Source organism: Dermacentor silvarum, chromosome 8 (assembly GCF_013339745.2).
Source record: "Dermacentor silvarum isolate Dsil-2018 chromosome 8, BIME_Dsil_1.4, whole genome shotgun sequence".
Taxonomy (NCBI): Eukaryota; Metazoa; Arthropoda; class Arachnida; order Ixodida; family Ixodidae; genus Dermacentor; species Dermacentor silvarum.
In genome coordinates this window covers 13,521,471-13,547,289 of record NC_051161.1, presented here as the reverse complement: position 1 = coordinate 13,547,289, position 25,819 = coordinate 13,521,471, and the positions used below count along the sequence as shown (strand labels likewise).

General features: G+C 46.3%; 1 protein-coding gene across 1 annotated transcript in view; it reads left to right on the top strand.

The window, feature by feature from the left end:
• The window catches only part of LOC119461952 (spidroin-2), a 31,174-nt gene extending 5,572 nt beyond the window's left edge, over positions 1 to 25,602 (top strand). The window contains exons 2-6 of the mRNA XM_037723314.1: positions 6,548 to 6,662; positions 16,581 to 16,718; positions 16,765 to 16,964; positions 19,411 to 19,680; positions 24,655 to 25,602. Of these exons, the coding sequence (XP_037579242.1) occupies positions 6,548 to 6,662; positions 16,581 to 16,718; positions 16,765 to 16,964; positions 19,411 to 19,680; positions 24,655 to 25,602 (1,671 nt within the window). The remainder of the gene's footprint in view (positions 1 to 6,547; positions 6,663 to 16,580; positions 16,719 to 16,764; positions 16,965 to 19,410; positions 19,681 to 24,654) is intronic.
• Positions 25,603 to 25,819: the final 217 nt, after the last annotated feature.

Below are 25,819 nucleotides of genomic sequence, written 5' to 3'. Positions count from 1 at the left end.
ATTGTTTCTGAGGTCGCTGGATTGTTCTCGAGGGGCATAATATCTTAATGCGCCGACTAATTGCGCTTCGAATTGAAGACGCTTCTTAAGGACTACTTAGGAGAAACTAGAGAAGACGCCCTGTGGAGAAGCGAGGACCATTCTCGCAATGCACTAAACGCATGGAACCGAATTTCGAGCCTAGAGCGCGAGAGTCGCCGAAAGAGGCCATTCCTTTTGAAAAAGGTAGCTAGGAATGTTATTCTAACGCGCGTAGTGGAGCACTCGATTTTTGAGAGCCTGGATTTGTCTGCCGTGCTTGTTTTCACAGCGAAAGAGAGAATCACCAGAGAAGTCGTGTATCGGAGAATGATTGTTTCGTGAAAATTCATTAGCTTGTGATGCTCTTCTATGGATGCCACGGGCAGCAAATAGCGTCGCAATTGTTTTTCCGTTACAAATATAGAAAAAGAAAGAATACTGATGCTCGCATATTAGGAGTGCGCACTTTTTTTAATAAATCATGCACGCGCTACGACAACGCAACCAGCTCTGTGCTGTTCACTGACTATTTAAGCAACCCAAAGTATGAGTTTCAATATTTAATGAACAAAAATTAATTACCTTTGTTTTAAAGTACTAATTTAAGCGCAAGACTTTCAATGGTTATTGTCATCAAGCCTAATGATAAATATCTAGTTAATTTCTTTCTATAAAAATTGCTGCAAGTGGTTTCAGTTTTCGGGGCTACAAAGAAAGTGCGAGAATAAAAATATCTGGCCTAAAACTTGCTTCCAATGAATGATAGATGCTGCACGCAGATGGGATCTTTCAGTAGGCAGTAAGCAAGGATGATGGATTAAATAGTCGTGGGTTCCAATTTAATAACTGCTCTGCTGAAGCGATAGATCAAACGGAGCCATGGGATATAGCGATAAATAGCAATTCTTTGAATATCTGTGAGTGTTTTTGCTGTTGAACGGTTACATAATGGGCGAGGAGGTTTGGGCAATGAATGGCGTTGCATCCGAGACGACGGTCATCTATCAACCATCATTTTCGCTTGCGCTCTATTCATAAGTTCAGTTTGCGTGCAAATATTGCTCATTCGAAACCAGTAAGGTGACACAAGCGTCGCAGCAAGCAAACACCTTGTCACGTTGCACATTTTTTGATCTCATGCGCTTTTTCCCCCGTCCCCCATCCCACCTAGAATTAAAACCACAAGAGCAATATTTAAGAAATTAAATAATGAAATAAATTATTTTGGATATTACTCAATATGTGTTCAGATCTTCTCGAACGAAGGCTTGGCGTTTATATGTACAAGCGGTGAATCTTGGTTAATTAATGTTTTTGTATTTAATGACTTAAGTTCATGGCAAAAAATTACTTTGAGGTTCTCAAAAAGACAGTGAACACTAATGAATTAGCTACATGCAGGTAGCGCACAACCTGGCTTGGTGCAATTCATCTGAAGCACCACGTGTATTATATGCTTTAGATTTTATTTAACTTTGAACTGGGTTCCAAATTACCAAGGTAGAAAAATTCTTCAGAAGACGAAGCGTCCTGTTTACAGTGTTGTTTAACTAAACTAAATGAGAGATGATGCCAGGTTAAACAATATCGAAAGCTAAGCAGAAAGCTACTGACTCTACCAGAGCGCTCTACGAGGCAATATCTTGAATTGAACCAGTTGGTCACACATATCGAAAACACTTGATGGCGCTTGAGACGGCGACGAAACTTACTGGCGCCTGTGTTGTTCTTCGTGTTTCGTCCCCGCCTCAAGCGCCGTCAAGTGTTTTCTCTGCGAGTAGTATGAGAAGTCAAACTATCAAGACAACGTTAAGTTTTTCTTGACCATTAAAGACCAACTGCAACGTCATTTTGTACCGCGTAAGAAGCCTAGCTTCAGATAGGGCAGTTATCGAGGAGCCTGCGGGCAAAATGTGACATTTTAAATACGAGAAGAATCACGAGGAAAAACTCGCAAGAATAGCCGTTTTTGGTACCAAAATTGATTTAAAGAAAGAAAAAGAAAAGCGCTCTCATTACCGTTCGCCGGAAGAGACACATGGCTGAGCGCTCGGCTATTCGGCATGACCTTTGAGATAAGGCGGCGCCCACGATGCGATGAAAACCTTCGGAACGCGGTGTGTTAGGACTTACGTCCTATAGCAACAATCACCAGGTGCACGCGTCTTCGGTTTAGGTGCTGTATAAAGGCTGCTAACAAGAAACGTATGCAATTATCGGCTCTGCGACATTAATAAGATTGCTTTAATTGTACATGCCACTCATTTATAACAAATGTAGCGAAAGTGAAATTTAGTTGCAGTTGGCTTCTAAAGGGTTGCCTGTTTTCTTAAATAAGGAAGCCGTTTGTCTGCTGAGCAGTTGATGCTGAAGTTATGACCATTTATTGTGATGACACCAACAAAAGTTTTACATTCGAATTTGAAGTATAAATGACCCCGAAACAAATGAGCAAGGTTCACAAAAGGAAATAAACTTTCAGGCGCCGTATCCGGACTCCATTTATTCGCAGTGGCTAAACGAATCGAAGCAGAACAAAATGAAGTACATTACGCACGTTGCACTTTCTATAAGATGGGTAAAAAGCTTTCATAAAGCTACGGATTCATCTGTAGCCATGACGGTTTTTTTATTTCCTGGTTGTACGAAAACAAGCATATTGCGCTGCAGTGCGATACGAGTGCATGTTCCTTCGTTTCTTTCCTGGGTCATCGTCGCCAACGTTCTTGCATATCTTCAAAAGCAGAAGGTCTGCAAAATTAGCCGAAAGTGTGCGAGATTACCGGAACCAGGAATAATCCGTAAGATTTCGTCAGGAGGAAGGAAGTAGTTGAATTGAGAAAACGCTTCCTGCATTTGCATTTGTTGAAGGAGAAAGTCTTATGAGCACACGTGTGCTAAGCCAGCGTAGGCATAGTTTCCAGAAATGAGTCTCGTTACTTAGCATGCAGATGGCGAACGGAGAAAAAGCGAAGAAAATATTAAGCTAACCTAGCTTTATTCTGCCTATATTTTTCTTGTCGCTTAATCCAGCATCGGCTTGGATTAGCATACGCAAGGAACAATTTTTTTTAAGGAGCTTAGATCTCTCTTCACAACTAGTTATTGCGGAAAGGAATTGTAGCACCCGCATCTCTTACGATACTAGGAAAATAAAGAGGTAGAGGGGCGTAGGCTCCAGTGATCAGCTCTGCAGCTTACGTGTCGGTCGTCCTAACTTTCGCGCTCCACATAATTATATTTTCTCTTAATCTGACTCCTCTTTAAACATTGTGTATGATTCTCTTGCTTATCTTGCTTCTATAGCCTGCTCTTGTAAAATAAGCGATGTAGATGCCATTTGCCGTTATATCGTTTCTATGTCTTATTCTTTTTATCGTGGACTAGACCGACCACACAAAACGGCGAAAAACATGTTACCATGTCGTAATGAGCTCAAGATCTACTGAATAACTATTATGCCAAACTTGGCCTTATTTTGTGTTTGCCAATGTAAATACACATGGTAGCAAAGCTTTCATATGAGTCCATACGTTCAAATCATGCCTGTTCTTCGGTGGTCCATGACGCTCAGCGCCGTCTGTGTGATGAGGGAACACTTCCGGCGGAACAAAATATATTGTGAAGCGATATCCGTTAAAAACAGGTGACGACCAATAACCTCCTTGGTGACGACATTTATGTCGTGAAAGGCGCGGAAATTGTTTTCATGGCCTGCCATTAGAGCTGTATTTTCAAATGCCCCGCAATTCAATTCGATGGGCACTTCGAGCTTTTAGCGCGCAAAGCGACGCAGTGAAACGTTAGCCGTACGAGTGTCGAAATTACATCCGTTCACAGAACACATCGCTTCTTTGCAGGCCAAATAAATCTTTGGATGTTGAGGGCTGGACACATTGTCAGACGGCAAGCCCGTCGGTCAACGCATTCGCATCAAGGCAGCTAAAGCGAACTTGTCTTGTTGTCGTAACTCAGTATACTTTTGACTGAACACGTAGAACAACGACGAAACAGAGCTCGAAAACACACCGACACCAGAATTCAGACAAACGTTGACGACAAAAACAACACACCGTGTGAGGGGGCGTGTAGCAGCAGGTGATCTTTACGAGCACGCCTTTCTGCACACCTGAAGAGCTGCACTGTATTGCAATCAATAGCGGCGTAAACGCCCCCTTTTATAGCGGCTGCTGAGAACGTGCTATGCATTGTTGACGATAAAGTAAAAGAGCGTTGTCTTTTATTTCCTCACCACACATACGTTACTTTGTTTAGGAAGTTTACTTTCGTTGAATGAAATCAAACTGTGTCTTGTTCAACCTAAAAAATGTTCTTTTTCAATGTTTGTTCCCTCCTCACATAGTCAGACTTTAGTTTCTGCTCCCATAACGCCTCTTGCTGATGCCGGTTACAATTGGTTCTGGACCTCTTTTCGCCCGAAGATTCGCGGCCAATTTGAATCGACCATGTCTTTGCCTTCACCAAGAGAGTAATGCACACACACATATCCGATATTGAACTTTGTGTCAGTTCAAATTTCAGTAACGCTGCACTGTATGCTTCAGTAGATAAGTTATTGCTACATGCCACGCTAATCTGGACATGAATAGGTGAAAATGGGCAAGCACAAGGCATCGAACTCGGCACAATGTTTTTAGTCTATTTGATTTTCCAAGCGTTTGACTATGCTGTCAAGTTATACCAATATTATATGCCATTGGAGCCTCAATTAGGAATGTAATGTGGAAAACAATTTGACACTTGAAATTTTGACAAGCCTGCTCAGGGACAGAATAAAACAAATACGTAACATTTCGCTGAACGGATGTGCATGCTTAAAAAACACAGGATTAGAACAGAAAGAGAATCGGTGGAGCTTTCACCGGAAGTGTGTCCGCCAGGACGGAGCAAGAAAATTGCCCGCAGCCCATTGGCGAGCAGTAGCGTGGTTGTTGGCGTCATCGCTTAGACGTAGCTCCAATGGCGCAACGCAACGCCATAAATAAGGGCTAACGACTGTTCCAAATATAGATATGTCGCTTATTCACAAGAACGCACTGCCAGACCCACTCTTTGCTACTTGGTGGAGCTACAACTAACAGCACGGTATACAAGCGCATGCTGATACAAGAGAGCATTTAGGATGGTATATAAGAGCTCAAGAATGAGTGGAAGATTCAACCTAGCTTCAGTGATTACCACAAAAATCCACAAAAATGTGATTTATTGCGCTGAGCTATGCATAATCGAAAAAAAAAAAAACATGCGGGGGTTGCTTTGTGACGGGCGGTGTGTCAAGCTATTCTGCCAGTGGAGCTATTCTGCACGCTTCCATTACTTTTGTGCAGGTTTCATCTCTGGGACTATTATCTTTGCGCACATTAATGGGAACGGCCTTCATGATCAGCAAAAACTCAGAAACATAGTGTAGGGATTTCTTCCCTTTCAGGGTTCCATGGCAACCGAGGCTTTATTCCCGAGTCAGCACTTTGTGAATTACGACATCAATGAAAATCACATTTCCTTAATGAGAGATACATGGCGCAACCGCTTCTTCCTCCGTTGCCATTGCAGCCAGTTCCAGCGGCATTTTATGAAGGGCGTCTTTAGAATAATCGCTTGACAGTGACATGACATTCTAGACTAACGAAGTTATCCGAAATCTGAAATTCCCGTGGAAAGCAAGATAAAATACTTTGACGTCGACGTTGTGCGATGGGCAGCTGGATAAAAGCCCTTCGCACTAAACTGTCATAAGATGTTGGTTGGAACGCGCCCACAGCTTCATCTGGTGTCTCAGTTCACGAAACTTTAACACGACGTTTTCTTTCCAGGCTATGACGATAATGAAACTGCGCGAAAAAAGAAAAGAATGACGGATTGCGTCTTGCACCACCCGGAAGCCAATAACAGGCATCAGCGTAATTTTCCTCTACCAGTACGCTTTTTTTTCTTTTGTAAGTCGAGAGACGCGAGAAAAGTGTGATGTCATCTTAACGAAATGATACTAAATTTTTATCACACACAAAAACAAAGAAAAAGAAGAAATACCTATGGAGCGTGAGAGGCACACTGCAGTTTCCCGTTTGCACGTAACTGATGCGGATTCGCGCCTTCTCTTCGGAAGTGTGGTGTAAACGATGCCAGAGAACCAAAAAAAAAAAAAAAGAGTAGAAGAAAAAACAACGAAAGAAGGCCAGGGCATCCGGGAAGCAGTATTTTAGCCATTCGACGTGCCCTATCGATGTGTTTTCGAAACAGCCTTCTTTTCCTGTTGTGATTTACGTGGCCCACTATGAGTACATCCTGCTGTGCAACCCGCTTTTTAAATCTGGTGCACTCCAGGAAGGGAAGCGGTAAGAAGTTGCAATCGGCGGCTGCCCTTTCGAATGAAAAGGCCAATCAAAAAAAAAAAAAAAAAAAAGAAGAGGGGGGGGGGGGAATGAGAGTCTCTCTTCTTTATTTTCGCGACCGGTTTTCCGTGTGGAGCAGCTTTTCTCATTTGCGTATTCATGCTCTCCCTCAGGTTTTGACCCTCCTGGCTTGTGCAGCGCTCGCTGCGGCCGGCTCGAGAAGTTCGAGTCGAGGCTACTCCACGCCAACTGCCGGCTACGGCGATTCGTCGTACAGTTCGTACAAAGGTAAACGCGCAGCAAATTAGAATCGGGAGAAGCGGGTTGGGGAGGTGGTGAGACTGCACGCAAATGCTGTCAAAGGAGGACGAGGCTTGCTATTTAGGAACTTGCGCCCTCTTGCGTGGCTTCTTTCAAATCGCCACTTTTGTGAGGCAGTGAGCGCGAAGAGTCCATCGATCTTCGGCGCGAGACTGCAACGAGCTCTGCATCGGTAATGAACAAATCCTACCAAACGAGGAAGATTCACTTGGAGATCGAGGATATAAATAAGTTGCGTGAGCTAGCGCAACAAAGCTCAACACGGGTGTGCCCGTGCATATCGTGCCTTTTGTTTTCCACATTTCTTCATTATGAAGTGCTTAGAAAAGGTTCTTTCCCTACGCAAAATTAATCTAGGTGCTTTCTGTTTTTAGTATCTCGGGAAAGTTCATATTGGACTTCGGAAAACGTGAGCACACGTAATTTTCCTACGATATTCAAGTATATAGACAAACCTGTAACTACACGCTATTAACCATTATATCTAGACAGCACCTTTTACCATGTGACTTAGTCATCATCATCATCTTAGTGTCCAGACGAGAGAAGGTTTGTTCCCTTAGAAGCCCGAGTATCATGACCGTCAATAATTCTTTGTGCCGAACAAGTCGCTGCGATATTTAGTTTGCGGTTGTTCGGCTCCATCTCGAGCGACGCGGTGCTCTGGTGTTTTTTCTTTATTTAGACATACTATAGCCTCAAATGTGGCCGTAACATAAGATTTAATTACACGTAAATGCCAATTGAATACATAAAAGTGTCAAATATACCCAGCAATCAGATATCATATCAAGAGAAACGAAAGGAAACAACGCACATTTTCTTTGCGAAAGGTTTTCATTCTTACGGCGTCACAGATTTACAAGAGAGGGGTGAGTCGTCGTTTATGATCGATAAGGACTTTTCCAGTGGTAAAAAAATGGGTAATACCAGTTATAACGTTTTAGAGAGAGAAAGAGAGAAAGAAAAGAAAAACCTGGTACAAGAACATGGTTTCATCTGGTTTGCTACCATACACTGATGTAGGGAGAAGTGGGAAGAAAAGAAGAAAATAAAGAGAGAATAAGGAAAGAAAATGAATAAGAAGTGATGTGGTTACACAACACAATGGCATTCACCCCGCAATTAAAGGCGGTCGCCCATCTCAGCCGTCGTCCACACCAAAAACTATCTGAGCACTGCTGCACCTTTTTTATAAAGTTTCAAATGCCTATCGTTGGTAGGAAAGAGATATTTTGGAGCATATCCTACCGGGAGAAAAAAAGTACAATAATTTGGCCCATGGTAAATTTTTGATGATGACGCTGGAGCAAACGTGAGTACACTGGTGGACAGACGCCAACGTAATATGCAATTACGTTGGTGTGTGGGAACGTGGCGTTAACTTTAATGAATGTACTAGAGCACTGCACGGGCCGATTTTTGCGGCCCGGGCCCGGCCCGGGCCCGTTTTTACATTGGGCGGCCCGCCCGAGCCCGATCAAAACTTTTATGGCGAGACCCGGGCCCGGCCCGGGCCCGGAAATAATCTACGTTACTCGCCCGGCCCGGCCCGCCACCCCTTTACCTTAAGCCCGAGCCCGGCCCGAGCCCGGCTCGAAATCGGCCTGAACCCGGCCCGAGACCGAAAAATACATGTTTTTCAGAGTTGAGAAGCCCGAGAAATACTCGCAGAAAGCCCGAGCCTGCCCGGGCCTGCGTCAAAAAACCGAGCTCTTAAGCCCGAGCCCGGCCCGAGCCCGGCTCGAATCGGCCTGAACCCGGCCCGAGACCGAAAAATACATGTTTTTCAGAGTTGAGAAGCCCGAGAATAACTCGCAGAAAGCCCGAGCCTGGCCCGGGCCTGCGTCAAAAAACCCGAGCTCGGCCCGGGCCCGGGTCAAAAACACACGCCGTGCCCGAGCCCGGCCCGAGCCCGTGAAAAAACTGCTCTACCCGGCCCGGCCCGGCCCACGGGCCGGGCCGGGCCCGGGCTTTCGGGTAAGCCCGAGCCCGTGCAGTGCTTTAGAATGTACCACTCAAGTATATAAGATTTCGCAGTTTTAACGCTAAAAAATAAAGTGGACAGCTTTCTTTTTTATTGATTCAGTTTGATTAATTTGATTCTATTTATACGGGCACCATACGATGGAGGCGCTCACGTGTATCGGGTGCACAACTGATTATTGCAACAAACTTCTGGCATATACAGGGGTGCTGGAAAATTTCCACGAGATTAATTCGCGTTTCTGCAAATATTTTGCCCTCATATAGGTCTCATAAAAAGACCAAGGCATGTTATTTTAGAATACCTTCCTTGAATATCCTAATTATATTCCAGAACACGCTTCAAGGCCCTCCTATTACAGGAACAATAATTTGTAGATATGCAGATTATATCTCTCGGATCTACTAAAGGCACCCAGATACTCTTTGAACGACAACGTTCGCGCCCAGTAGGCAAATTTTATGAGAAAATTACAGATAATTATATACTGTTTTCATTTAAATTGAAATGCGGTACTTGTGGATTAATAGTTGGTATCTGAATTAATAAAAATGTCTACACTAAATGCTTTCTCACGCTCCTCTCGTGTGGGATAGGAACTTCACGACGGGTGTTTCGGGACATGAGCGTCTTTCTTCCTGCTGCTTTGAGACATGGCTAATTGGCACTGTTTGTTGTGATGGATTCTGCGTCTCTTTGAGAGGAAGCTTTAGCTCGGGCCCAACTCCGATGCCGCCTATTCAAATAGATTTAAAACGCAGAAACGCATTTCTGAGATAACCATTCGGCCAATTCTAATGACATTTGTTGAATTTGAGAGAGAAAGTTAAATTATAGTGACTGTTGAAGCGGAATTTTGATTTAGGGCCTGAATTGTTTTAATGGAAGTTTTAAAAATTGGTAAGCTTGAAAAAAATAGAAGCACAAGGTTACAAATAGCTCGGCACCTAGAATAGATCTCGCGGTTACGTAAACTGCATCCATTAGACCATCCGAAGCGGACAAATTTGATGTCAATTAATACCTTACGTGAATTTGTTGCATTTTTTACAATGGTTTTGCAAAAGCTCTACTCACATATTGCTCGTTTTTGCGAGAGCAATGTGTAATATATAAATTTTGACCGCTTTAGATGCACTATTAGATGTAGTTTAGAGAACTGTGATATCCTATTTCATTGCTGAGTTACAAAGTTGTCAACTTGATAATGTTGTTTTCTGACAATTTGCAATTTATGTCAATCTTTATTAAAATATTCACGACCTAAATCGAAAATTCGCAAGAAACAGTCCCCAGATTCTAACTTTTCAAGAGAAGCTTGCATTGGCTCACAAGTTTCGGTGGCGCTGTCATGGTCGCGCAAAAACACCCGGCTACTCCCACAGTAGAGCAGCTGTTCCAGCTGCGCCGGCGCCGGACCACGTGACGTGCGTGGCCAACCAGGGTCGTTTGGTGTGTCGCGGAGAGGGGAAATGGAAGGAAATGGAGTTGGCGCGCGCTCCACCGGGCTTCCGTCGCCTCAGATCAGTCTCGGCGTCTGGTTGGGAAGGCTGCGCGTGGTGCGTTCCGCCGAGGAACAGGCTGCGTTTGAGCAACGGCGCCGCGAACTCGCTCGGGAAGGGGCTCATGGTCGACGTGCCGTTTCTAGCGGGAGGGTTTCCGAAGCCCAGGCGAAACGTCAGCAAAGAGCCGCGGACCCCGAGTTGCGGGAGCGCGATGTTGAGGCCAAACGTCAGTGTCATCTTGCCCCCCAGGAACCCGACAACGGTGGTGCACGCTTCGGCAACGCTAGTGACGACTTCCCCGCTGCGACGGCCAAGTTTCAACGCGAGTTTTTCAACCGGAACTTCGGAGCCAGTTGCTGTGCGTGTGACCAGTTGTGGTTCGAGCAGAACTTGCTATTCGTCAGTGCAATTCGTTCCGAGGAAAACCGAAGAAACACACGAAAAGCTTCGCTTACCCCCATTTTCCGGTAGAGGAAGGGTTGGCATTTTTTCTTTTAAGTACAACAAACCTCATCAAATTTGGCACAGTGGTTGCCGAGAAAAACGATTTATCCTTTCTCAGGTATTTAGATAGGAGGCACCGAGCTAAAGCTTCCTCATATGTACTACGAGATGTAGACGTAGCACTTCCGCATGATACAGGAAGTCTTTCACAATGTCACCCAGAACTTGCATAGACGGACCGATGCCGCCAAAAGGAATGATTTCCAGGTGTTTTAAAGATGACGGTTTATGCATTGTACCTGCGGCTCCTCCCAAAATCTATAGAGACTTGCGTGCGCAGCGTCAAAAAGTCTTCGCTGAAAGTTGCTGCACCACAATAACAAAATGTATGTGACAAAGCCAGCTTCATTTGTTGCTTGGTTTTCACTTCTAAAACCATGGCTTCCTCATAATGGCGATATCTTTATAACCAAAAACACTTTAGGATTGGTCCTACGTAGCGGAGGTGGGAGTGGCTCATAAGGGGAGTCTATGCATTGTCATAAGCCCACACAATGGCCCAAGCATATCTCTACAAATTAATAAACATAGGTACATTATTAATAGACAGTTTCATTTGAGCGCCGCTTGCACTCCGCTCTGCTCCAATTTCATGCACTAAGGCACTGTAGGGAACCAAGTAGATTTCACATCTGATAAGTGCATCTTGCCGAGGCGCGAGCGACGCGCTATCAGCGCGACTGCAAAACGGCCGAGGAGCCAAGTAGACGCGCTCTCACGCTCCGCCCAATCCACTTTGTAAGCTGACCGAGGGAAGCGATTTTTATTCCGCTGCTAGCATGAGCGTTGTGTGCAAGCGCACTAGCTAGTTCCCGCTAAGCGATTATGCGGTAATTGCTAGCATATGCCGATCTGAACGGAGCGGACGGTAAATGCTCAACTAAAACACTCTATTGAAACGTTCGCTTTCACTGAATAATATATTTATGACACATACTCACCGAAACTAGATTTCATGCCAACAGGATGTTAAAGAAGCATTATCCCGACTGCAGCCAGCACATTCATTCAGGGAGCGGTTAATTTCACATCAAACGCCACTCTTGCTATTAGGCCGACTTGTGTGCGAGGAGAGCAGTATGCGGTGAGCGGTAAGATTACGCGGGTTTGAGGAACGACCATAGCGGTAATAGAAAGCAAAGAACGAATCACCAGCTTTACGTTAATAGGCCTTCGGGCTTGCGGGTGTGATGCTGGTACCATACAGTGTTTTCCGTGAACATATCGTAGATTTCTTAAATGGGGCTTCACCGTAGCACCTAGAGCAGAAAAGCCGACTTTCTGCTGAAGGCATCGGTGGCATACAGTCGTATAGAACACACTTGTGCGCATCGACTTCTGGAATATCATGGAGCTACTACATTCTTACTCTGATGCTCGTTCAGAAACACTGTTCTCTTTGAGGCAGATTATGATTTTCTTAGCGGTAGCGTTTACACGCTGCCAGCGGTAAGTGAACTCCAGATACAAACCAGCAGGGGCCGACGGCTCGCAATGGTATGCGCTCCTGGTGAAATGTTTTCTAAATAAGATCACACCTTAGCGATGCTTTAATCATGTAATGTACCAATTTTCCTCCCTTGCCGAAGCTAGGGAGTCCGTCATAGGACGGGCTTGGCAATGATGAAAGCACAAGGGTCTTCCTTGCATTTTATAATAGCTTCACCACAGTACAGAATTGTTATATGGTGAAGCATACACACTGTACTGCGTACGCTACACAAGGTGAAGGGAGGGGGCAAATTGAACAAGTGTAGACAACGTGTTATTATTTAGCATACAATGATGGCGCTTTTAGGGCTGCAAAGAGACAACGGGGACCCCGAAACTGAAACTCGGGCTGGTTGGTGGGTTGGGGACTCGCAGAGGCCTCCGCGTGCCAGGGGTGGGAGAGATCAGCTATCCGACACAGAGGACAGCCCAACTTGTGCGCGAACACCACCCCATGGCACGCTCCGACCTCGGTGACCCCAACCCGCAGGACAGCCCGGCTTACAGCTTTGATCCCTCCGCTGCCCCTTGGGATACGCTAGGGATCCTGCGCCGTCGGCTTTATTATGATCTGAGGTGCTTTCTTGAAGCCTCCGTTTTACGGTATTATTTTAATTTTAGAATGTTGAATAATGTCACGGCCATACATATTTGCGTTGCCGTGAAGTTTCTTAAAGTGAGTCAGCCAATAATTAAAAAAACTTGATGAAAATGAAGATGGAACAAATAAAAGAGAAAGCAATAGTGCAGCGGGTGTTAACCATACTTGTACACTTAAAAAATGTAAACAATTACAATACAGTTACTTCACTAAAATGATGTAATTGATTACAGTGGCGGACGAACTATTACTTCCCCATGAAAGTAACTGTGCAATTATAACAACGAGTTTAATAAACTTACGTTACTTTCCTCCCAACCATTAATAACACTGCACAAAGAGGCTAAATAGAAAGAGCTGGCCTGGCGCTTTCAGTGCAGCCCTACACAGTTTACCTTCACTAACAATTGCATTTCAAAATTTTCTTCGGTCACCTTTCCTTGTCTTTTTTCTTTCTTTCTTCTTCTTCTTTTGTGAATTCACCAGCAGCTATACTTAAAGCTCTCTTAATGTGTGGACTGATGGGAAGAGTGGTATTATACGAACACCTTCCGGACGAGGTTCTGGTTACACAATGCCAGGATGCTCGCATCTGGGTCGTCTATGAAGCGCAGCGCTTCATTGTTGTTTTAAAGGCAGCACACTCCTATACACATATACATGTGCGTTCCTTTGTTCGTACATATGTCTTCAAGTTAACTTTATCCAGCATCCTTACTCCTGGTACAGATGAAATAAAGAACAATAAAAATAGGCTAAGAACAAAAAATTGCAAGCAGCAGCTTGACTAGATGCTTTCCCCATAGAATAAGACAATGCACGAAGCAACCGTGAAACGTACCGTAGAAGAATTCTACTCAATCCCAGGGTAGTTTACAGAATGCACATAACAAAACATTGTCACATAGTACGAAGGAATACATATTAGCGCTACTAGCAAATGAAGACTTAGGATAGATGGAGAAGAAAGAAATAGATTAGGTGCTTTTCTTCCTCTCTCCTTCCTAAGTCATTCTTTCTTTGTAGCGCTCATATGTATTCCTTAGCATTCAACCAACTGGCCCAACAACAAATTTTACTGAACTACATTCTACGAACACATTGAAATGTTCGTAGCGTGTAGGTACGTGAGTACCTACACGCTACGAACGGCTCTTGCACACGCTTAGTCACATCCTGTACACAGATACAGAAATGATTGACGTAGCGAAAATAAACAGACAAACAGTATTTACGGCTCTTGCACACGCTTAGTCACATCCTGTACACAGATACAGAAATAATTGACGTAGCGAAAATAAACAGACAAGCAAACAAACAAACACACAAACAAACAAACAAACAGACAAACACAAAACAGCGACCAAACAAACAAGCTAATGATTGAGATCCCATGCTTTACTTTCCCGAACACAGTCACTATGCAGGTACATTTTTTTTATTCAGAAGCTCAAATTATGCTTGCATCGTGGTTGTCGTTTTTCAGTTTGTTTAAGAAGGTAACTGTACGGAAACTTTTTTACCAAACCAAAACTCTATGAGCGATCGTTTCCAAAGTTTGTTTTTCAAAAGTAGGCTGCCCCGGCAGCGTATCGCATCGTGAAGGCTTGCAAACACGTAATTACTGACCAGCGCCTGCTTCGAGCCCAAGCAGCTCCCACGGTCGTCTTATACGAGCGCATAATTATAACAGCGGGAATATACATTATCTATATTACCGCTATTTCTTTCAGTGTAGTGCAAGCTAGGCTCGGTGAGTGTGGCGTTTCGATTGCTCTATGTAAACGTAGTGTAGTAGTTTATAGAGGATGTCGTTTATTTGCATGTTTGTACGGTTCTTCGCGGCAATTGCTAGCCCATTTTTTCCCTCTCAGTGTGGTGTTTATATGTTTACATGATAACGAGTAATAATAATTTCTGATCGTTACTCTGGGCTTATGTTCTCACTCCATAACTCACATACTTTGAGCGTTCTGGCGATTGTTGGCAGGCTGTATTCTTCTGTAGTCTTTCATTAGAATAACGGCAAATTAATAATTTAGCATTCTTATGGATAGCACAAACTTCACCGGAAACATTTATCCCACGTTTTAAATTGTGCAATGAAACGCAGAATATTAAACAGATACAGGCAAGAAGATAAGTTTTCCAGACTTCTTTTTAATCTACACGTACTCGGTGTGGGCGATATTTCTCCCCGTGTATGCTCTTCAGGGCTGTAAATAATTTTCGCCAACACGTGCCGGGTTATACTGCGTACGCTGGCCACTGTAGATGTGACGCGTGTCTTCAGTTTAACCAAAATTAGATGCGAGCAAACTTAAAAAAGTAATTAAGTGTGACAGACTGGAATCATTCATAATCATTGACAACTGCGTTTATGTATTGATGCTCGAGGCGGGCGTGGGCCTTTCTATTCGCCATAGCCATAATTCGCAAAGCGCATCTGGCCATCATTTCTACGAGTCACTGGCTGGTTGCGAAATGAGTGAGCTGCAGTGACTGTCCCACATTTATTAAATAAAAAAAAAGAAACTTGAGTTACTTTTTATGAAAATTAATAAAAAAGTAATTGTGATAATGTTGACATCCTGTCAAGACGCGATAGGTAAATGAGGAAAATTGTTTTTGCTAGTACTGCAGTCTTTGGTTTCTTTTCAGCAACCAGATCATAAGTAACTAAAGCAATAGTTTTAAAACATTACATATGTCAATAAGTATAAAAGTACAGACAATGATTCCTAGGTGTGCGTGCCTTGAAATTATCATTTTCCAATTACACACGCAGGCTGAGTGAGCGTAGATGACGCGGAAATGGTAATAGATTATAGCTATCGCCATGACAGTATGTGTTTGAAGCCTTGGCTGCAAACTGAAGTGAACCATTTTAGCACGTGAGCTGGAGTGCACGAATTTGTGGAGGTATGCAGCCCTGCTAGCCACAAATTAGGGCGCGAGACCATGCCGCAGTTGACAGGTGACGTTCAAGCGGAGCAGTTGTCGGCAACTTTTGCGAGGCTAGGTCCACCTGAAGCAAGCAACACTTCTCCTCCTCCTACTCTAACTTATTCAAAACAAAAGAAAACGATGGTCGACTGGATTCGTCGACCAGCGCGAACGGTTAATATTTCACCTGTAAACTATTATCACACGTCCTTAAACAAGCTGGTAACGAAAGAAAAACGTCTGTTTTCGCACTTGCGCTGCAGTGAACTCTTGCACCGTTGTTTACTGGCAACACAATGGGGAGAGTGCAAATGCAACAGCGGTTTGCATTTTCATTACCTTTCTTCTGTTTGTTGTTTTCCCTACCGATGATTTCCGGATAATTGTCCTTATCTGTGCTCAAACTTCCTATATTTAACATTTATTAAAGGATAAGAAGATCTGCGTGTAGCTATACTCCTAACATACTATACCAGACGACAAATGTGACGCATTAGATAACCGACTCACGCACTGTACACACGTACACGACGTGCCCACCTAATAAACGCAGGCAATCACAGTAACAGGCCATTAAAATGCCTGGTTTGGATCAGTGTACCGGGAATATGTTGCGAGGAAACAAATAATTATTAGTTACTTCTCCACCCACCTCAAAAAAAAAAAAAAAAAAAAAACAGTTATTGAATGCTTTTTTTTGCTCATCTCACTTCAAGATATTTCGCCTCACACAAGAATGGGACGTGGATAGGGACGTCGATATTCCCTTTCCTCGGTTTTTATATGACGTTGAAAATCAGTCACGGACAAAGACCTTACATTTATGGCATTTCCCCATTACCATTGCGCAGGCAGCAAGGCGTCCCGGCTGTCGTACGCTTCCTATCCCGGCGACGGGCCGCAAGCTGAGCTGGCCGGCCTGGGCTCTCCCAAGGTGGCCAAGGGCATCCTGCTCTCCATCCGCGTCGTGAACCCCGACGAGAGCTCGGGCCAGCCCACGTACGCAGGCCCAAGTGCCCATACACTTCTCCGGAGGACGCGTCACCACGGGGCCCGTCGTGTACGGCCGCGAGCAACCCTGCCCCGAGGACCACGTCCACGGAAGCCGACATTTACAGAGCATCGTCAGCAGCTACTCCGGAGGCGGATCGCGGGGTAGCCGCGCCTACTCTCCCGCGCACTACCAGAACGCACTGTCGGCTGCCAAGAGCTACAGCGTCAGCCAGCAGATTCAGGTTTATTTCCTTCCCACCAGTATTGCACTCCGCTTAGATTTATGTGCAAGTTAAAGAACCCCAGGTGGTCCAAATTAATCCGGAGTCCCCCACTACGGCGTGCCTCCTAATCAGATAGTGGTTTTGGCACGTAAAACCCCATAATTTAATTATTAAGCATTACACTCGGCCAAAAATGAATCATTATCGCAGAGGTAGGCATTAATTTCTTAAGCATCCGCTACAGCTTGATTCTGCTTAAAGTGTCTCAAACGAGTAACTATTTAGGGCACATACCGAGCCAAAATAACTTTCAACACCATTTGAACCGCAGAAATTACTCCGTCCATTGCTCAGGATCGCACGGACAGGTCTTCTGCCGTTTTAAACACCCTTCCTTTTTAGTCGATTGTATATGACATTCGCAGCGACGGCCCGGTCTCTAAATCATGATTCGTATGCCGATACGTCATTTTCTTGCCCGCGCTCCCGGTGCTCATCCAATATTTAAAAGAAAAAAAAATATCCCATTAACAAGAGACACCATGGTTAGGAAGAGAGGTTTTTGGGGGCATGATCAAAGTACCTTTGCAATCAAGAATGTTCTTGGGTCGTCGTTGTTGTTGACCTGAGTGGTTGTGGCGCGGGAGATTGGCCATCTTTAGCCTTGGCGTACAGCTCCGGATGCGCGTACTTCCATTTTCTTTCCCTTAATCCACCAATCTCTGCTTAGTGTAGCAGACCGGACATGCGTGTTCTAGTTGACATCCTTGCCCTTTACTACCGTTTTCTCCCTCTCTTTGGCAACCTGTGAAGGAGCGTGCACAAGTTGCATGATGTGATGTGAGTGATTGACGGCAGCAAACGCCCAGCGGGAGGAGAGGGCGTACGCTGCAATAGTGCAGGTTAAAAATAAAGACAACAATGATGACATTTACAAATCGGCTGACAAGAAAGTAAGGTATTTGAAAGGGTACAGTTGGTTGTGCGTAATTCTCACCACAAAAGTCGGTCAGAAAGAAAAAGTCTGAAGACACTTCGTTAAAAATAGTTTCACGGAAAATTCGAGCACAACCACCAAAAAATTTCCAGCACCTTAGTCATAAATTCATGGAGGTGAAATGGAGGTGAAATGCAAAAACGCCCGTGTGCTTGCGTTGTAGTGCACGTTAAAGAACCCCAGCTGGGTGCTCAAAATTAATCTGGAGCCCTCCACTACGGCGTGCCTCATAATCACTACTGGTTTTGGCACGTAAAACCCTATAAAAGAAGAAGAAATCATAATTATGAAGACAGAGAAACACAAATAAAAGACTTTTTTTACTAACGAAACGTAATTCTTTGATCAGACGCTATCAAGGTACTAGCATGTGGTGGTACGCGTATGCTGGGAACGTGGGCTCTGGTAAAGACCTAGATGCGTGGACGCATGAATGGGAGCTTTGAGTTTGAACAGAATGTGTGCAGAGAGGGAGCATAGAAAGGCAAGGAGGCTAACCCCGTTCGCGCCAGGTTGGCTACTCCACACATGAAGAAGGGAAAGGGGCAAGCAAGATAAGAATCACGAAGGAGAGTCAGTGTGCGCACTATGGCAGTTCACGTATTGTCACAAGCGCTCGTATAGCTATAAGGTTGATTTAAAAAGCGCATTAGCGCTCTGGCGGCCTTCTGCATACACAGGTCGCCATGGTCGGTTAACGACATGCTGTGCGACTAGGACGCACAGCATGTCGTTAACCGTCGAAGTGTGAACAGGAGCACAGAATGTGCTCTATAGTGGCGTCATCGCTGTTGCATAAGAACGTAGCGAAGTTAGCTCATAGGATTACAGCCTTACAGACTTGCGTTTTCGTAGACTATGTTCGAAATATCTTCGTCCATATACGGTAGCGAATGAAGACTCTACGGTAGCGAATTAGGGGTCCAACAAAGTGGCTGTTTTATTTTATTTTTTATTTTTGTACCCATGCGTGACAACCGCATGTCTTGCTACGCGTCGTGAAAATGGTGGTATCATTGTTTCTGCACTGCGGGAGCGTATTCTGCTCTCCCTTTTCCGCTGCTTACAGTTTATCGAATGTAGCACCTGCCACAGAATACGGAGAGCAAGTTTAAAACTTTGCTCTAGAACGTATACGATCTCTATACGTACGCCATCGCACGATTCGCATAGGGAAGCCCATTCTTTTTACTCTTGCAGATGTGAGGATGCAGTATTTTGGGCACGTATATATTCCTTATCGCTCCTACGTGTGCTTATTTTCGGGAAGGTGTTTTTGTCGCTCAGTTCAATGCCTGTCGCTCATGTGACACGTAATAAGTGCGACCTAATGTTGCCGAGACCGCACGTAAGTACAGCGTTCTCATTTTACGACATTTTGGAATTCTGCGGGGGCTGGTGGCTTTTTTTTTCCATGAGACAATACCTTCAGTCTAACCAGACTGCACACGATCGCCGTGTTTCTAGGTTGGTGTACCAAGCAATGCCAAGACGTACCAGTACCACGGCCAGTCGTACGCCGTGCCGGTGAGCGCCGTTCCAGCCACGGCGTCTCAGGAGGACGCCAAGTCGTACGTCGCGTACGCCGGTCAGTCGTCCGGTCCCCAGTACCAGCAGAGCTACCAGGTCGCCCAGGCTCCGTCGGCCGCATATCAGAGCGGCGCCGTGTCGCAAGGTGTCGGCGACGGAAAGGCATATGCTGGAACCGCTTACACGCACGGAGGACAGACTTACCAGGTGGGAGAGAGCTCTTGTTTGTATTGCGAGTTTTTTTTTTGTCGTCAAAGAGTTGTGCGATACTTTTCTTCCTGAAAATAAGTTTCGCTAAAGAATCGTGATTGACCAGCTAGTTTCTTTAGGAAGAGTAGGCATAGAAATAGCAGCTTTTTACAGCGTAAGCAAGTATGGGCTCATTCCAATAGCCGTTCCGGGTCGCGATGATGCCGCCGCCGCCGCCCCGTGGCTGCTATCGCATGCGAAAAAAAGTACCCGCTCTCCGCCGGGATCGAACCCAGGCCCGCAGCGTAGGAGGCGGATACTCTACCACTGAGCCACGCAAGCGCTTTTTTTCTTTATTGCATGGAAATATTAGTAACTATATGCGAAAATTAGTTGTGTTACATATATACACACATGAAAAACAAATTCACACAAGCTAGGCAGTCCAATCCGAGAGCGGGAAAATGTGCTATATAAACGTGCCCTATGCAGGGGCGCAGGCGCAGACGACGAGATGCGATTCAGACGCGGAACGCAAACAACCCGGTGCCAAGCCTCCGCTGGTATGGTGGCTCCATCTAGTTAAGGCGCCGGCAAACGCAACCTTTCAGACACTGTAAATTTTGCTGCCGCCTTAACTAGGTGGCGCTAACATACCGACGGACGCTCGGGATCACGTTGATTGCGCTAGATTGGGCGCGTTGCAATGGGAGGGAATGTGACAGCTGTAGTTGCATTGTCGGCTGCTTGGGTGGGCCGAACGGCGCTAGCCATCGGCGATGGAACGCGTCGGCTTGCACGCGCGACGGCGTCCCAAGCGCGTTCCTGACGCATTCACTCAAATTACTAGGTAGTACTGTCGAAACGCTCGTCTAGCTTACGCTGTGACTGTGCTGCGTGTGCCGCGCAGGCCTGGCATTTTTTCGACTTGAAGTCTTTAGCCACATTCATCACCCGTTGCTTTTTCTGGTCGCAGTGCCTACTACATGGCAAAATTGAAATTTAAAGAAAGAAAAGAAAATGAAAATAAGGAAACAAGAACAACAACAACGCCGAAGTACAAAGAATTGAGTGCACACTAGAGACTTACAGAATGTGTAAATTTAAACTCCCGCTCCCATCACGACGTCTCTCGTAGCCTACATATAGGCTTCGCACATTAAAATCAATCAATTAATCAATCAACCAATCAATAAATAAATAAGTAAATCAATAAATCAATTTCAACTGGTCTTTTTTGTCCTAGGTTAATCATCTGTGAGCCTGTGTGCCACGCTATGTAAACAAAATCGTACGTTTTGATGTATATTGCATTTTATTTATCGTTATGAAGAAGAAAAAAAGTGAGTAAGACAACTTTATTGAATATCCTGCAAGTTGATGGCCTGAGTCTAGGCCGCGCCGGAGGCCGCAGAGAGACCCTGTCTCTGGGTAGCTTCCCGGGCTTGCTGGATGGCCCAAAGTTGGTCCTGGAGATGTGAGCTAGTAAGTGCGGCTCTCCCCTTGGTTCATCCGGGGGGACTGCAATTCTGCTCTGAACGATTTCGCAATCCCAGAGTATATGCTCTAGGGTGGCTCCTCTATCATCACATAATTTACATTTGGCCGCAGGGTCTAAATCCGGAATCATGCGGGGAAGATGTACCGGGTTCGGGTAAGTTCCGGTTTGAAGGAGCCTCAACTCAACCACCTGAAAACCTGTCCCAATTTTGGGCTAGGAGGTGGATATATACACCTCAACTTGGGGTAATGTCACTGAATGAGAAAAGTTCAGCCCTAGCCATCTCCTCCTTGGCCAGAGCTCCCCCCCCCCCCCCCCCCCCCCCTAATCAGGCGCGGTTAATGAGTCCGCGCGCCACACGATGGGCAGACTAGTTAAGGTTGGGGGCGGCGGTGGATTCGCACTCCGTATGGGCTGGGAACCAGATGGTCTTTTTGTCCTAAAATTCCTCAGATGCTTTGAGTTTATTGTTACTGTTTAGAATTCTTGTAGGTTCAACGGATATCCATTCTCTGGCGTAATTTCGAACATCCGATTCAGAGTCGCTAATAATGTATCTATATTTGGGAGAAGCGATAGACAGAGCGCTGGCAACCTCCTCCACAACCTAAGAGAGAATGTTTTTGGTTGAGCACGTGCGTACACTTTCTTGCTTTGTATTAATTGCTACTGCTGTAAACCCGTGCGTTCTTTTTAAGCCACAAAAGGTTTAGGGTGTATGTCTGCGTGCTTAATAATGCGGACAGGTAGCGCACACGAAAACCGCGATAACGCCGGATAGCCAGCCCTTTCGTTACTATGGCTCTTCACTTGCGCAGCTGTCGCAGATATTGAGCGATTAGATTGATAATAAGGATGGCTTCACGGGTTAACCAGTTGGCGACCTTGACATACGTGAAAGCTAGCTGACGGTAATTAAGTATCTGGTCGAGACGGGCTTGAGAAATTTAAACAAATTTTTGTGTTTTACGGGCCAAAACCAAGATATGATTATGAGGCATGCCGTAGTGGGGGACTCCAGATTAATTTCGACCACCTTGGGCTCTTTAGAGAGCACCCAATGCACGGTAAACAGGCTTTTTTATATTTCGCCTCCGCCGAAATGCGGCCGCCACGGCCGCGATTTGATCCCGCGGTTTCGTTCTTAGCAGCACAACGCCATAGCCGCTAAACTACTACGGCGGGTGGCTTGAGAAATCCCACATCTAGTGCACGATCCCTCTTCGCGAGGCGCATGTACTCGTGTCGTCCTGCTTTAAAAGCAAAAGTAAATTCGCTCGTGTAATTGAAAAGTGACTGAATAATTCGGGCTGCCAATTACAGTTAGTTATCCATGGTCTTTCACCTTGGGAGGTCACTCTTTTAATTCGAGCTGACTGGCTAAACCAGCGGGAGCAGCTGCAAAAAAACTTCAAGTTAACACGCTTTACATAAACATTTCTTGCACGCCGCGACGCTAACGAACGTATTCTCAGGATTCGTAACAGAAGCGGCATTGCGCCACCCATACGCCATCAAAATGTCGTGAGGGGAAATAATCAGCTAATGTGACACAATGCGCCATGTGCAGGGTGATAAGTCTGAGAAAAAGAACGAATCATTTCGCTTTCAAACATGGCCTCCGGAAACAGTACGTAGCCTCAAGAACCCTCGCTAAACTCGCAGAAACCGCAAGCCACATGATTGAATGGGAAAGAGCACGTGTACTGGCTAAGAAAAAGAAGCTCACACCACACCTGCACGTGCAATCCCTGCCCATCTGGACTTTTAGGCACACATTCGGCGATGTTTGCTCGCTAGTTACGTCGCATACTGAAGCATACTTAAACACAGATTGTGCGTCTTTCAATGCTGTTTACTGTGAATAATGCTGGCCGTACAGCAGCCGAAAGTAATTAAATTTCGCTAGACTTTGGTCAGTGCTTTACTTCGCGTCCTTGGAGATGTATTTTCTCGACCATACAAATTACCGTCCGACCTTTGATTTCAGCAAATCATTTTGCTTTTGGCAATCACAAGCCTGGACAGACTTCCAGATTCATCCTTTGCAACAGTCTAATCAATTTAGCGGAAAATAAAGCAAATTAATAGACCGCAATCTTTTCGAAATATGTAAAACGCGTGAGCACACAGCATTCTGGATTGGTCCTGCGCTTATTCATATGCAATACTGCAGGGTAGCAAACCGGACGCTCTTCTGGTTGACCTCCCTCCCTGCCTTTCCTGTCCTGGCTCTCTCTCTCTCTCTTGACGCCCCAAAGCAAATCCTAGGATATTAAAAAAATGTCGCAGTTTCGCCCGAAAGGCGAAGCATCGATTGCGATAGCAAATTAGTAGAGAGCTATTCGGGGTAGGCATAGTAGTTTTATCGGCTGCATAAACTTGGACACATTGGCTTACTAACTAAATTAACAATCGTGGTGTCAGCGCGCACAAGCAAACATGAATAGATCACACTGAATGACCGCAGCCAACGACTGTCAAAACGCTGGCAGCAAGCGCAAGTTCGCGCGGTCTATCGCTTCAACGGAAACTGAGCGGCGAATGCACAGCGCATAGAAAGGTCAGAGCCGTGTGGAGATAAGAGACGGTGCAGATGACCGGCATCCCCGGTCGTCCGCACCGGGGATGCCGGCAAAGTAGAAGTTGTTGGCGGAGGAGAAGCTGCCCCCCCTCCCTCCCCCCCTCTTGCCGCTTTGTTGCTTTCGCGTGGGAGATTGAGTGGCAAGATACGCCTTTGGTTCCGGAGCACAGCGCCGCCCCGCCTCCCTCCCATAATCCCACGGTCTTTTGCGCGACGGTCCCGTTTGCTTTCCGCCGAGCGTTCGCTCTCCGTGATAGCGCGCGGGGGGGGGGGGGGGGGGGGTTCACCCTCCGTGATATGCGCGCGTCCCCCGCGCGCTTTCGCTCGCGCATACGGCGCGCGGCGACGATTTAATCGCCCTTGGCATCTATACGGAACCTCACGGCGACGGCGACGCCGACGGCAGAAATCCTGTTGAAGTGTCCATATAATTGCTATCGCAATAAAAACTTTTTAGTGGGCGCTCAGTACAGTAGATGTGGCTAAAATAGCACACTTGGTCAGATTGTAGTCACAAATAAGACATTTAGGAGGGAAAATGAAGCCAACGCGAGGGATAGCAGCAAGGTCGTGCGAAGAAAAACATGTGAAGATATATGGTGAAGAGAGAAATGACAGGCCGCATCTGATGGCTCGAGAGTCGTTTTGTGACACTACCTTGCTAAAGGATTGTCACGGTGCCAGTATGTCTCCAGCGAATTGTCATGCGAGAGATGCCGAGTGGCCTCGATAGTTCGGGACGTTACCGTCTCTCTTTGTTGAGTAGAGCTTCGCCACTTAACGTTCATTGCTCGTAGCGCATATTAGGCATTTTTAAATTGCCACTCAAAGTCATTTCTGCTGCTTGCGGCACAAGTATGTCCCACGTGCCCTTCTTCACTCACCCTGTTCTCACTCGTTCCGACAGGTCGTCGCCCAAGGAGGTGACGGCCAAGAGCACGTCTACGTCACGGCACATCCCGGTGCGCACGGCGGACACGGAGGTGCCACGGCCGTCGCACAGAAGAGTTACACGCCGTACGCAGTCCAGGACTCGTACAGTGTCGAGGCGTCGCCCGCCAAGTCATACAGCGGAGAAACGGGGGCGTCAGGCAACGCAATCAGCGGACAGCAGGCCTCGTACGAGGTTACGGACGCGGGCCACGGTAAAGGGGGATATGGACCGGGTGGCCCCGCGGGATACGCGGCTGGCCCGGGCTACGCCGGTGGACCGAGCTACGGTGGTGGCGGCCCAGGTGGTGCTAGCTACGCCGCCGTAGTGGGACGCGGATACACGGCCACAGCGGGACCCAGCTACGGCGGCTCGGCTGGACCAAGCTACGGCGGCTCGGCTGGACCAAGCTACGGAGGAGGGCCGGCGGCGGCCGGCGGATACGAGAAACCGGCGTACCAGGTAGCGGCCGTCTATCCGGGAGCTCAGCCGACGTACGGCGTCAACGCAGCGGCTTTCAAGGCGGCCGCCGCGGCAAGGGCACATGGAGGCTACGGAGGCAGCGGCGGAGAAGAGCAAACCATCATCGTGGCCTCGGACGCACCTTCCGGCGGAGACGGCAGCGGAAAGTCTTACGCGTCGTACCAGGGAGCGGCGGGACCGTCCTATCAAGTCGCCGGCGCAGCGGCTCAATCGTACAAGCCCGGACAGCAGCAGCAGCAACAGTACGCCGGGCCGCATCAGCAGGCGTTCAGCCGGCACCCCGACTCCGGGTCCTATTACTCTGGAGCTTCGTTCGCGGAAGCCAACAGGCTCGCCCTACAGAAGTACAATGCCCTCATGAGCCGAGCAGCATCCCTAGTTGGTGGCCCACAAAATCTTAAGGCCGTTGCTGCGCGGTACAACATCCCCTGGAACTGGTAGGTATTTTTACGCAATTTCGCACGCGTGTTAGTTGACAGAGACGGGCATATAATGAGTCAGTGTTTCTTTTCAACCACACCTGAATGGAGTTCGCAAGCTATAGAGCAAGGAGCACTCATAATGCATAGATCATTTTCACATTGGAGACTGACTTAACGTTAAGCCGCCTTACTTCGCTAGAGATCAACTTGGCACCGTCCCTCTTAATCCACACTCT